This window comes from Enoplosus armatus, chromosome 8 (assembly GCF_043641665.1).
Source record: "Enoplosus armatus isolate fEnoArm2 chromosome 8, fEnoArm2.hap1, whole genome shotgun sequence".
NCBI lineage: Eukaryota > Metazoa > Chordata > Actinopteri > Centrarchiformes > Enoplosidae > Enoplosus > Enoplosus armatus.
In genome coordinates, this window is record NC_092187.1 from 22894363 (window position 1) to 22908468 (window position 14106).

General features: G+C 44.3%; 1 protein-coding gene across 1 annotated transcript; it reads right to left on the bottom strand.

The window, feature by feature from the left end:
- Positions 1 to 3316: 3316 nt before the first annotated feature.
- Positions 3317 to 13116, bottom strand: itih6 (inter-alpha-trypsin inhibitor heavy chain family member 6). Its single transcript, XM_070910994.1, has 17 exons — positions 13003 to 13116; positions 12281 to 12316; positions 11223 to 11377; positions 9471 to 9581; positions 9067 to 9314; positions 8245 to 8414; positions 8022 to 8138; positions 7716 to 7887; positions 5953 to 7581; positions 5786 to 5812; positions 5604 to 5621; positions 5446 to 5493; positions 5319 to 5348; positions 5117 to 5161; positions 4900 to 5013; positions 4380 to 4763; positions 3317 to 3676 (listed from the first exon to the last, which is right to left on the bottom strand). Exons 1-17 carry the CDS (start codon positions 13114 to 13116, stop codon positions 3423 to 3425), a joined length of 3672 nt encoding a protein of 1223 aa, XP_070767095.1. The 3' UTR covers positions 3317 to 3422.
- Between the last annotated feature and the right edge of the window lie 990 nt (positions 13117 to 14106).

A 14106-nucleotide genomic window follows, 5' to 3' on the forward strand; every position in this document is an offset into this window, starting at 1 on the left:
GCGGTAGAGGGGCATCTGAGAGAGGGCGGGTCCGGAAGAGGAGGCGGGGCGAAAGAGCCGGCAGAGCCTGCGGTAGAGGGCCGGGGCTGCCTGAGCAGTGCTTTAAAAACAAATGGGTGGGGGGGCGGGCGGGGGGGAATGAAGTGTCAGCGTGGCGGAGAGGGTGTGCTTCTGGGCTCTGCCTGCCCTCAGCCGCTTGCCTCCTTTTCCTTACGCCCCTCTCTCTCTCTCTCTCTCGACACACGTTCAGACACATAAAATGCTCACAAACACACACATACACACTGTTCAAATACTCACACTCCTCCTCTCTGTCACTGAAAAGCAGGGTTGATATGGTCTTTCATTCCATTGTAGAATTTACAGTATAATCATGTCTTAACTATTATCATTAGAGGTGAATTTATTACATGTTGTTGGCGATTTTCAAAGCATTTCATTCTTTCTGTAACGTCTTTCTCCTCATATCAGAGGTTGGCTGGAAGGAAGATTGATGGCCTTGAGAGGTGTGACCTGCGAGCTCTGACATGAGAGATCTGTGATGGCTTAGTGTAGAATCCTCTGGACGGGTCACCTCCAGTTGGCATGCATGCATCTTTTACACACAGTAGTATTGTACATAGACTCTAACGACACTGCGGTATGAAGGCTGGACCATTCCACGCATCGCTCCTGTCAACCCTGCTTTCACTTTTCTCTTACTTGGTCTTTTACCTGTGTTACTTCAAAAGACGTCGCTCCTTTTGGCAAAATCTGTTGGTCAGGCAAAAAAAAAAAAAATGTGATGAAAAATTACATATAAATGGGCTGTTCTGTCAACTGATAGTGCTCACTTTGCAATGCTGTTGTGTTCCCTGTGCTAGCAGGCAAGCTAACCAGTGGCTATTAACTGTCACCCACCCCACCAACCCCCCCAAAATATGTTCCTTTGTTTATCTCTGTTGTGTGATGTCAATTTTGAATTTGAATAGTTTACTTTCTAACATTTTAAATTATTGAAGAGTTTTATTTCTATATATTTGGTGCACATTTCACTGGCTGAAGTTATGAAGTTTACAGATCTGAGGTTGAAACTGTGGTCTTCAAGTTGATCATTAAAAAAGGGAATGTCAGGAGCAAAAGAGGCATGGAGAGGACTTTTCTAGTGTTAGGCGAGGCTTTAGTATTCTGGAAGATTTGGAATGAGTGATGAAAAACAACAGATTATTGCAAATTATACTTGTTGTTGGCGGGGAAGTGTGCCACGGGGGAAAAGAATGTATGTTGGGAATGTTTTGGATTTGACGCTTGGAAAGTTTCACTTTGAGTGAAGAGGGTGAAGACTGAAATTTCGGCTCACAGTGAAAGCACCAGATCGTGTCTTGGTTGTTTCAACCCTTGTGTATGTCATTTAGATGAGTCAATTCCCCTAGGGACTAAATCCTATGAAAAATTGTAGTTGTTAAATAGAGGGAAAAGCTGGGTGCTCCCATAACTTTAAAAAGACTTTGTAGCATAGCAAAGGTGTGAAGCCACAGTTACAGGTGCCGCCCCACAAGAATGAACCAAGATGCTTTTATTTGGTCGTAGCCTTAACTTGGGGTCTTATTCAAATGTTTGGGCCCTTTCACAGAATGGCTGCTTTGTTTGAACTAACCGTTAGTGGCAGGTCAGTCTTGTGCCAAAAATGGTGTCGCTGTTATTGGCTAAAGTTGCTGACAATGTTAAAAGTACAGTTTGTAGCGTATGTTGCTCTGCAGATCTGACCGAATACGATAGAAGGGATATTGTTTCCTACCAAATCAGGGCTGTTATTGTACACCTGAGCCGAGGCAGTTCCTCATATCGCTGCAGCGCACGCTCACTCACAGCCAGATTGATCTGTGGCTTGGCTTGTTGAACAACGACAACAAGCAGATGGGACGCTCTGATCGTTTCCTTTTAAATACTGAAGCAGTTCAATTTCACTTTAACCACCACGACAAATCCCTTAACAACTCCAAACGAAGTTATCGCGTGATTCGGGTGTTGACGTGTCTTATTGTTATGCTCTATTTATTTGAATTTCACTGATGTGTTGTGGAAAGGTTTATGTCCAATGCTGAATATGCTATGCTCTTAGATTATGTTCTGATGATAAAAATGGATTTTAAAAAGTGATGCACACCAAAATTATTTGTTTTTGTTTGTTATCTGCTGTGTCATGTGTTATATTCACCGTAATTCAGTGAACATTCCAGTGTTGCATCATGATTTAATACGATTATTGGCATTCCTAAGAAACAGGTTTTGATGGAAGGATAACAGTCAGTCATGGAGCTGAAATCAGAATCTAAACAGCTGTGCAGTCACAACACTTTTCACACTGTGCATCATTCAACATTGTGTGTGGTCTTCATCCTGGAAACATGTTCTCTGATCAAAACTGGAATACTGTTTACTCTTTGAACATAGATATATCTGAAGCCTTCACCCCCCCCCCCCTCTCTGCCCCCAGCATCAAATACTGTCCGCTCTTTTTTTATTTATTGAAAACAAAAGCCTCATGTGTGGTTGTACTGTTTTAATTTCCATCCAGTTTGGCCTTTGGAAACCACTATTGACAATATCCCTTGAAATTGACAAAATAATTAGTTCAGGCTGAGTAGTAGAAAACTTAACTGTCCTTGTTTGATCACTAGTATGTGAACAATGCCTAATGTCTTGTGTAACAAATAAAATGAATTAAACTATGAATGAAATGATAGAAAAATAAAAAGCACATGGCAAACCTGGAAAGACCTGGATTTTGTTTTGTGTTACTTTTTTGAAGACGCAATCACTGCATCCAGGCGAGTAACCTGTTGTGGGGGGTGATTATTTTTACATACAATAATATTTTATATACATTTGGACTAAAAAAATACAACTTACAGAATGATACAATTTTAATTAATTTAAGTAGAAGAATCTGACTTTGCCTAATAATCATTCCATGATGAAATATAAGAATAATCTTTGAAGTTGTGTGCAAGACATTTCGGAGCAAGCGCAAACTGCTGCAGCACAAATTTGGACATGTTGTGGTTGCCATGCGAACAGGAGAACATTGCGTCTCGTAGATACAGAACCCAGATCTTGAATTCAATACAAATTCAATGATGGAGAACAACAGCATCGTTCAGCCCGTCGCTATATTTGTCGAACCGCATGTCCTCATTACTCCTGTATATGCAGCTTTCTCTCTCACTGCAGTCTGTAATCTGTCACCCCCTCTCCTCCTCCTGTGTTTCCTTACGCTCCTTACAGAATATTAGACCGTCTCATTCAGAGACAACGTGTCATTTTAGCCTCACGGAGTCCCACTTCTCGCTCATGCTTTGTTCAATAACCGTGACGTGATAATTGCTGAGACCTGAGCTGAGCAGCAGAGAGGCAACGAGGTGGAGCCGACTCAGCTAGAATTACACACGATCCACCACGTAGCTCTCGTATGGATGACCCAGGAGTCTCTCTATCTCGGCCTTGGGCGCCACCCAGCATTTGCCTGTGTGGCGTTTCTGCACCGTGTCTTTCAGGGACTTGTCCTGCAAGGTGACTGGCATGTGCTCTGATCCCCAGCGCAGGACCCCCCTCGATAAGACTGCCTCCTTGTGAGCGCTTCCATCCAGATGATCCTTCACCGCTGTTACACTCATGTCAGCATGCTGAAACTGGCCTGTAGACAGAGAAAGGACAGCGGTGGTGGAAAGTAACTAAGTGCATTTACTCAAGTACAAGTATAAAACAGAAGTATTTCAGTTTTATGTTACTTTATGCTTCTGCCCCACTCCCTTTCAGAGGGAAACATGTATTTACTAGTTACTTTTAAGTTTACTTTTTAAGATTTCACGTGTAATGAAATGCGTATAAAATACAAGATTAAACGATTAAACATTTTAGTCAAAGCATTTTTATAAAAAGCTCTGTCTAGTTGGGGCCCGTTATCACATTTCAGAGGATTAGAAAAAAGTCTAAAATATTTGTACACATTTGCATAACCTTTTTTTTTTTTCTTTCCTACAACCTTAATCATCTCATGACCCTCCACATTTATCATGTGACCCTTTGGCGGGGGCCCGACCCCTAGATTGAGAACCACCTCAACAAGCTACAACAGTAAAATGCTCCTACTGATGCAACAATATAAACAGTATAATAATGTCATATGTAATATTAGTTCATCTCAGTCACAGCAGCCTTTTTTCTGCAGAATGAGTACTTTTACTTTTGATACTTGATGCATTTGGCAGTTATGTAGTTTTACTTAAGTAGGACTTTGAATGAAGGACTTTTACTTGCAAAAAAAAGTATTTTTACATTGTTGTAGTACTTCTTCCACCACTGAAGGACAGTGAGTGTATGTGTACATGTGTGCTTACCCAGTAGGCCTTGTGTTGAAGCAGACAAGCCCCGCCCATCTATGATGTAAAAACCCAGGTGAGCCATCTGTAGGTAGCTGGGGTGTTTATAGTGGTGGAACAGGACCAGGAACCGCACCTCCTTGGCAAGCTCGATCCAGCAGCTCCGATGGTTGTCCACAGTAACTGTCACACCCTGCCTCGTCGCTGATCCCTGCTGACTGATGGGGAGGGTGTCCCGCCCTTCCCCTTCCACCACTACAGCGTCCAACGAGAGGGTGATCGTGATGTCACCGGAGCCGCCTGTGGCCGAGGAGATGGTGAGCTGGTCAAAGTAGGTTCGGGACCGGACTTCTACACCGTGCTTGGAGGGAGCCCCCATTAGGTGGCCATCGACAATGATCCCTTGGGGGGGAAAGGGAACATGCATTTAGCAATAATAAACTCAACGCTAACTGTGTAGTAACATGTGTTAGTTGATATTAAAAACATGTATATTCATACACCTAACTGAAATGAGAGATATTATTTCTGAGCATACCTCTCTCTGGGTCCTCTAACAGCCTGAGAACATCATTGGCTCTGCCGTCTACGGTGAAACACAGGTTCTGATGCAGCTTTGGCAGCTGGACCACAAAATGAGGATCTCCATCAACTGCAACAGACAACAATGAGCATTAATACAACAAAACAAACACTCAAATGACCATGATGGTGTAATAACAAATAAACGAATAAATAAAAGGCAGGTTCTGGACCTGATGAGGAGAAGACCCGGACGGTGCTCAATCTGGATGGAGGTTCTAAAAGCACAAGACATTCAACTAAAGGACAATCCTCCTCACTCCCAAGCACTGAAACCAACGACAGGACTAGACAGGTACTGCAAGGAGTGTCTCTACAATAAATGACACATTATTTAAGACATGCAGCTGTAAATAACACCCACTAAATACTTACCAAATGATCCTGTGTCTGCAGTATCATCCCCTAAAAATAAGTCAGAAAACATCTTTGACATGAAACTTTTAAGGCCTGAGTAGCAACTAGAGTACAGGATCGCCTCTAATGAGCATTTAAAACTTACAGGCATCATAGTTGAGATCGTAGTCGTAGTCGTAGGTTGCGTCGTAGTCTGGGAAGCAAACAATGAGAACCTGAGTTCAGGACACAATCTGCTGCTCACCAAGGAATTGTGATTTTACAGGGAACAACAGGATAAGAAGCGTTAATAGTGATACTCACCCTTCACAAGGTCAATATCTATAAGAGACAGAACATAAGACAGGATTTATATTCAGTTCCAATGCTGTCAGGTAGCTGATTATCATGGTATATTATACTTAAACGGCTGTCAGAGTACATTATTATGCTTGAATTCGTTTTTACCAGATAAGATGTCATTAAAAGAGAAAATTCAGTTTCACCTTTCCTCTGAATGAAAGTAGAGACATCTAGTGGAGAGATAAAGAACATTCAATTAACAATGAATGTACAAAAGTCTGCACCCTTAATATTCAGATTGTAACTCCTCGGGGCACAGAGAGGCTATGATCGCAGATTAACCACAGACAAAACAGAGTGCACAACTTACCCAGAAGCCCTGCTGCTTCCCACAGTCGTGGGCCATCTGTTACACCAGGCATGGGGGCGAAGGTGGCTGACACAAAGGTGGCGATGCTCAGGTCCGCCTCTGAGTCTGTGTCGTTGTCTTCCTCAGTCGGAGCCGGTGCCGGGGTCGGAGAGCTGAGCAGCAGCTCGGGCAGAGCGGTGGTGATTTCAGGCGGAGGAACGCCTGGAGCAGATGTGGTGCTGTTTTCTGCCTCCGTGGAGGGCACAGTCACTTTGACAGCGGGGAGGGCTGTGCTCCCTGTACTGGGCTGTGGGCTAAGGGGTCTCCCGGGCAGGGGTGCAGGGTCGGTCCTGACTGAACTGAGTGGAGGTGTGGTGCTGGTGGTGAATGTTAACATTGTGGTGGTTGTTGAGGGAGTGGTTGTTTTCAAGGCGTTGGGCTTGGCGGTGGAGACTTTTCCAGGTGCAGGGGGTGGCGCTGTTTTGAGAGCATTAAGCAGAGAGGTGGGTATTTTACCAGCAGGGGGAGGAGAGGCGGTTTTGGATTCATTTTGGGAAGGTGTGGGCTTTCTACCAGAGAATGGTGCTGGGGCAGTTTTGACAGAACTGGGACTTGAGGTTGTTGTGGTTTTCTTGGACGGTGAAACAACTGTTTTTACGGTGGAAGTTGGTGATGAGATTTTTTTAGTTTGTGGTGTATTTGGAGGTGGCTGAGGAGGATCTGGTTTTGTTTTGTTAGGCTTGGGGTTAGTAGGTGAACTGGGCTTCTTCGCAGCACCAGCAGCTGATATCTTGGTGGTAGCAGTGGTCGTTGCCGTCGTGGTTATAGTGGCTGCGGTGGTGGGCTTTGCTGTGGTTGGGGTTTGACCTGCTTCATCTGCATCTGGCTTAACTACAACTAGAGAAGTGACTGGTGTTACAAAGTTATATTTGAGGGATAGGTTGGTGGCCTTGTCTGCCAGTAACCTTTGAGTTGCAGGGTCAGTAGCGTTCAGTTTGGCCAGTAGCAGCTCTTTGATGGTGAAATACGCCCAGAGACGGTGCACAAAGCTGGAGATTCCTTCTAAGCCTGCTGAGCAGTATAGTGAATCTGCACTCCCATTCCCCTTTGCGTATGATATCAACACATCGTTCTCCACCTTGACACGTTGCTTTGAATCAGTGGCGGACATTGACACCTTTAAGTCCTTGACCCCTGGTTTGACCTTCCCAGTCACCACCAACTCGGAGCCTTGGAAGTAGTTCGGGAACATGGAGCGGGTGATGTCAAACGCCTGATCATCCAGGTACGACAGCTGGATGTCTGATAGCAGAGGGCTGGCTACTTCATCATAGAAGCCCTTCAGCTGCAAGGCTGCGTCTGTGTCCTCATACACCATCCTGGCCACTCCTCTGTTATCCAGAGCCAGGCGTTTCAGGAGGAGGAAGTCTGCATCGTCTCCAAAGGCAAGACCAAACAGAGAGGCGGAGCCCAAAGCCTTCTTGGCATTGCTAAGGATGGTGTCACCAGTTGTTACTCCGATGGTTGCCTCCCCATCAGTGAGGAAAATTACCAGAGGGACTCGACGGGATGAGAGGTGGTTGGAAGAGGCAGAGGTTGGAGGGTTGACGAGCTGAGCAGCTGAGAGCAGAGCTGCGTTGATGTTGGTCCCTGATATAAAAGAGTGGAGCAATGGGGACAATCAGCGTTGAATGAAGAGAGCGAACAAAAAATAAGGAAAAAGAACACAATGGTCACCTTCGACTGCAATGCCACAGCTCAAACAGGATCACATTTCAACTCACATCCTTCTGCAATAATCCTCTTCACAAAGTCTTTGGCGTCTCGTACGTTCTGCCGAGTTGCCCGCACCGTCCGTCCTTTCCTCCAAGTGTGAACCTTGTCTGAGAAGGTGATGATATTGAAGTGGTCTCCCTCTCTAAGGTCCCCGAGAATGGTGCTCATGGCCTGCTTGGTCTACTGACAGAAATGATTAGAATTATTGACAGAAATTCTACATTTTCTTTGCAGAATATTCTTAATGTTTTAGTTTTCTCATCTCAGAAGTGTAGTCCTATCCATGGGGAGTCCGTGAGGTTTGTCCACTTTACCTGTTTTATCTTTGTGCCTATCATTGAGCCACTGATGTCAATTACAAATATAACATCCTTAGGAACCACAGGAAGCCCTCTGGGTGCAAAGTAATGCACAAAGTAGCCATCATACACCTGAGAGAGGACAAAAGTACAGAATAAAGGGGGGGGGGGGGGAGGCAACCTTTACTGTTTACCGTGTTTCATAATGTGACAAACATGCACAGAATATACTCCTGACCTGGACTTCACCCATGAGGTCTCTGAGGTCCACATCATACTGAATGATGAAGTCTGCGTTAAGACCTTTGGAGGAGATGCCGTTCTGCTGCTGCAGAGTGGGACTGTAGCGAACTCGAGCACAGCCACCGCTGCGCTCAACGTGAGTGGAGGCGGGAGCGTCTGCATCGCCTGTAGGAAAGCAGCACATGGTTAAATCCACGTAGCAGTAATTAAAAATGGTTGAAGTAATGATTCAGTGATTGAATTTCCATTAAAGGAATACTTTAGGGGTTTGGGAAATATGAGAAGATTGATACCACCTTGTCCGTCACAATAAATATGAAGCTACAACCAGCAGCTGGTTGGCTTAGCTTAGCATAACAGCTAGCCTGGCTCTGTGCAATGGTAAAGCACCCCCAACATTATATCTATGTTGTTTAATCTGAACAATGAATGAAAGTGTAAAAAAAAGGTTGTGGTTTTATGGGGGATTATGTGCCGGACTATTTCTTGACTTGGTGCAGTGACTTCCTGGAGTTCCCTGGCAACCTCACGGTGACGACAGGACGTTGTTACCTGGACGGGGACAGACTAGCTGTCTGGAGCCTCATATTTACTGTAGAGACATGAGAGTGGTATCGATCTTCTCATCTAACACTCGTGAAAAAAGTGAATACTGCCTCATTCTACAGTCAACCAACTTTTCTCTTGAGATTCCTGAAAGCTTTGACCTTTTACCTTGTACCAGCTTGACAAGAGCATTCAAAGTTGATTTTCTTCTTTGAAAGTTGCTCATGCTAATTAACCATCTCAAATATATCTTGACAGGTAATAACTTTACCTTGAGCAGCGTTGGAGAGCAGTCGGCTTGTCTTGAGAGGAAAGACTTTGATGAAACTGATCCCTGTCCGCTCTGATATACTGACATCTAACGTGAGGTTCTGCACAGGCTGTCCCGGCCTCAGACCCAAACTGAGCTCATAGCGGCCGAGTCGACGAGGTAACAGCTCCTCGTAGGACAGGGAGAAGAACATCCGAGCTCCGGACGGGACACTCACTGCCACGCGAAACTTCTCAATCTCCCTCTCTCTGGAACACCGCAGAGCAAAAGGGACGAAACACTCCCAGTATTAAAAAAAACTGTTTTAGAAAGTGTAAGAAAACATGCAAGCATGACATTGCAAATGAAAGAAGTTGTATTTTTGGAAGTCAAAGACAAAAGAACAAATGTTGCCTGGGACTGACTTGGTAGCCACAAGCCCGGCTGTTTTTCCTTGCTTCTTAGCAGCATCGTAAATTTTCCTGGCAGCAGCTCTTTCCTTCACCTGGGCCACATACACCTTGCCGTTGGAGGTGCTGATGGGGAAAATAGGAAGAAAAAGCTCTCTGTGTGACTCACAGTACTCGGATTATATTTCAGTCAGAAGCACGTCTGGCCTCCATTGAGTTGTTGAGTATGATTTACTTTATTTTGCTCCTTGTATTTCCAGAGTGATCACAAAGCTGCTTCACAAACATCATGCTTGTTTACAAATGGAGTTCATACCATGTGAAGGGGAGGTGGGGGTCATAAACAGGGCGAGTGGAAAAGAGTAATTTCCCTCTGAAAACAGCATTAATGAAGAGAGATCTCGCAGGCCCATGACGCTCCGAGGGAGTGCCGCTATGTGCTACACCCAGCAAAATCCCAACCAAAACCGCCGCTCAAAAGTGGGATCCAATTCACACAGTGCACTTCCTAGACTTCGGTGACCACTGATGTCACATGACGAGGTGCTAAATTAAGGTCAAGTCCTTTGAACAAATATATCCAAAGAAAAAAAAACATCAAGGGCTAACTAAAATAAACCCGCAGGCTTGAAGCGGGTCTTGTTTGAGAAACAGAGCAGAATGGCATGAGAGAGAGAGCAGAGTGGAAAAATGGAGGCGCTTGTATTTATATGTGTGGCTGGCTGAGGGGGTTCAGGAATGGCTGTACATCAGTGACCTGCACACAGAACACAGAGTTCTTAGTTTCTGACACAGAAATGCCAGAGAAGTAACGCAACACATTTGCCGCAGCTTTTTTCCCCTCTTGGTATTTGGTGATGTGCCGACGGCTGTATAGTACGTGTTCTGAGTGTGCGTGTGAAAATGTGTAAGTGTAAGTGAGCGTGTGTGCGTGAAAGACAGAAGTGAAAGCGAGACGTGAAGGTTATAAAAATCTGTACAAGTTCCAGACTCACACATACTTAAAAAATCTACATCCACCTCCATGTAGGCACGCATACATGCAGCAGATGCAGGCGTGTGTGTGTGTGTGTGTGTGTGTGTGTGTGTGTGTGTGTGTGTAGCGTATCTGAACTGGCAGGCTGCCTCAGTAAACTGTGCAGGGGAGAAAAGGGAGACTGGGCAAACTCCTGTCATTTTCTCTATTAACTTTCTGACTTCCATTCACAAAGCCTGGTATTCATCTGCCCTCAGGTTCCCCCTCCTCCTGAACTGCTTCCGCTCCCAAATCCAGCTCCAGCCTCGGTGTTTGGCCTGCGATGTTGACTTATTTGTTTTGTTTATATTTAGCATTTTTGAAGGAGAGTGGTCAGCAACCCTCTTAGTAATCAAATCATGCGTCTCCTCCGTACCGGAATTCTAGTTCCTGACATAATTCCTCTGAAGTTTTATTTCTGAATTCTGCCCTTTAACGAGAGCATTACTCTTATTTATTTCTCCCCATATAGCAGGGAAATATTATTTCTACAGGCAAGAAATAATATTTCCCTGCCGACTTCAATACTTTTGACTCAGTAGGTGTGGAAACTTGAGCTGTGATTTAAAAAAAATGTTATCATCCAAAACACAGCAAGTGAGTGACAATGACTGGTTGCATGTCCTGACTTTCATAGTGATGTTGGAGATTAGAAGTAAAAGGAAATGGAGAGACAGACACTCAAAAACACTAATAAACAAAGGCAGAAAGTGGTGATGTGTATAATGTAGGTGATAGAGGGACTGACTTACATGGTGAAGTTGGAGATGAAGGCAGAGGAGGGCAGGTCCACCTCAAAGGCAGCCTCCTTGGTGATGGGGAGCTGGTTCCATACAGAACTCTGGACTGTGGTAACAGCATAGCGGGACACCACTGAACACCTCACATGGTAGTCTGTCACCTTCAGCTATCACAAATACATGTATAAATCACTGAAGAGTTCGGAGGAATTCACCAGGAAGGACACATCATTGTGATCCACTGAATGCCAGAAAGTTGGTCTTGGTAGGCTGATTTTGCAGCTTTGTCACCTGAATTAAACTTATTTACCTGACCGGAGTCAGCAGATCATAACTGGGGGTTCATGCCACATTTATACACTGATGTGACTGTAACAGACGACCACGGATGCTTGCTTAAACCCACTGACGTGTAGGGAAAAGAAATCATAAACCTCACTCCTAACTTTTTCTCCCCCACCCACCCCCACCCCTCCCATGTCACAGTTTGCCCTGCATCGCTCTGACGAGTCAACGAAACAACACAAAGCAGTTCCCTGCATGGCGTCTCTGTCCTCCTCTTGTTTACTCGGGTAACGCCGGCGCCTGCTGAGACCAATCTGGTCAGCGCAGGCCACATTACTGCAGGTCGAGGCGACAGGCAGGAGGAAGAGAGCCACATCAGCCCTCCAGCTCACCGGCATTCAGGAGAGCTTGTGGTTTGTGCTACGCAAACTGAATTACTGTATGTTTTCAGGGGGATTGCTACACAGAAGCAAACTGAGGGGAAACCACAGTGCAGCTACTGATGATACCCTGAGAGGTGTTGATGGTTGTTTCCCTGTCTGTAGTTGTATAACGGAGGGCAGGAACCAAAGTAAACAGCTGTTATTTAGGTCAACAGGTATTAATTTTGGATGAGTCACTTATTTCATATCTGCTATCACATGCAAAAGGCATTTATAGATATAATAAATGTTTCACAAGCGTTAAGAAATTGAGAACCTAAAAGCTCAAATCTTACTAACAATTAGATGAATATTTAGTATCTTACGTAACATTTCATGACAGCAACTCACGCACAAACTTACCACTGGTTTTGTTGGTTTGCTTTGACGCTTCACTCTCTGGAAAAGAAAAAAGGCAGCAACTCAGTCGAGTGCACGGGTAGCTCAGTAAAATGTTTGATAAGCGCTTCAGATGGAGGCCAATATGGTGCATTTATCAGTTCCATAGTTTGTTCAAAATGCCTCCTTTTTGAAGTAATCTCCACAATCTGCCTGTGTGAGGGTTGGGTCAAGATTTTGTGTCAAAATAGTCTGAATCAAAGCCATTCATGAATGGAGGGGAAGTGGAACTGGAAATAAATGCTTTCACTGTACGCAGGGCCAGTGAGGGCTGCACGGTTTGGTCTCAAATGTTAATTTTGCACACAAGTCATTGCTGTGTCAATACATTACCACATATCATGGTCATTGCTGGGAATTTAACATAAACAAATAACTTTAGGAGTGGAAAGGCTTTATAGGGGAAACATAAAAATCATATCATTTATAGAAAAAAAAAATCACTTTAGGAAACATGGACACACCAGAATTTTCAGACCAATAGTTCTACCAAATATGTGTGATTGAGGTGCAGCTATTCTTAGTTTTTAAGTTTAATAAAGTTCATTATTGTTACTGTTCCTATCTATCCAGCCTGAACAGAGGGGTGTGTTTCAGAAAGTATCATAAATTCCAGCCATCAATGACTTTTGACACAAAACTGAGAAGAAGAAAAAAGAAAAATATAAATACAATAATATGAATACCTGTAAAAGAATATCTGCTCCAAAGTTTGCTTCATAATCCCTCGATAATCCCTCCTGCACATAAACAGTGAAGAACACTAGAAAGCACTGAATCTTTAAGTTCATCATGTCCATAATAATTCAGGTTTTAGGATCCAAGATGAAGCAAGTTGGTCTCACGCTGTTGTTGTTGCGGGACTGAAGCAGCTCGTACAGCAGGACGCGCTGCGCATACCTCACATTTTACACAAGGCGAAGTCCTTCAAACGGCTCCACTGCAGAGAGAGTGACAAAAATAAATATATATGTTCTGATGAGAGCTGAACATCCGCCAGGTGCTGCGGACAGAAAACGACGGCGAATAACGCGTGAAGTTCAGTCAGAAAGTTGCGTGAGTCCCGCTGGTGTTGAAGGGAGCAGCTCCCAGCTTGTGTTCACGCATACTGGAAATTTCGCGGACTGCTGCCACCGAGGTGCATGAGAAATGAGGGATTATTAACCCCTGCTCGGCTATTTGGGGAAAACACCCCCCTTACCAAAACACCTCCTCCTCCTCCTCCTCCCCCTCTCTGCAGGAGTGCTCCTAAAAATGCTCCAGTCTGACTTTTATTCCTTAAATTACCCCCAAATGCGAGTTTTCATTTCCCTTGAGTGCTCCTTCATAAAGTCCCATTATTGGCTGACAGGAACAGTACATTGGTCTTTTGGGGAATCAGTCAGTTCATTTGACCTTAAGCTTCTCTGCGGGAGAGTCAACAAGGCAACATAGCTGCCAAGCAAACACCGAAACGTCTCTGACTTGTAAAGGGAGTTTATTTTCTGCACTGTGACATGTTGGAGGTTTTACTTTATTTACATTATTTCATTCGTCTTATCTACATTACAAACATTACAGTCAGGTGCCCAAATCTACAACACAACGCTTTGTTTGTTTGGGTGCTGTCCGTGGTGCTGATTCCTGCCTCTATAATTAGATCATCAACATCACATTATGTTATCTGTACAACAGTTACATGTGCATGTAGGCCCAAGTTACAAATGACAACCTCCCTACATATATATACATATATATATATGTATATATATATATATTTCTTGTAACGTATTTTCCTCTCAGCCTCAACA

Excerpts from the sequence above, each read along its gene's own strand:
- itih6 (XM_070910994.1), bottom strand. The coding sequence starts at position 13,116 with ATGGACATGATGAACTTAAAGATTCAGTGCTTTCTAGTGTTCTTCACT. Across the intron at positions 9,582-11,222 it reads TTCATCTCCAACTTCACCAT|CACCTCCAACGGCAAGGTGT; the intron begins GTAAGTCAGTCC and ends TTTCCCCATCAG. Across the intron at positions 4,764-4,899 it reads GTTAGAGGACCCAGAGAGAG|GGATCATTGTCGATGGCCAC; the intron begins GTATGCTCAGAA and ends TTCCCCCCCAAG.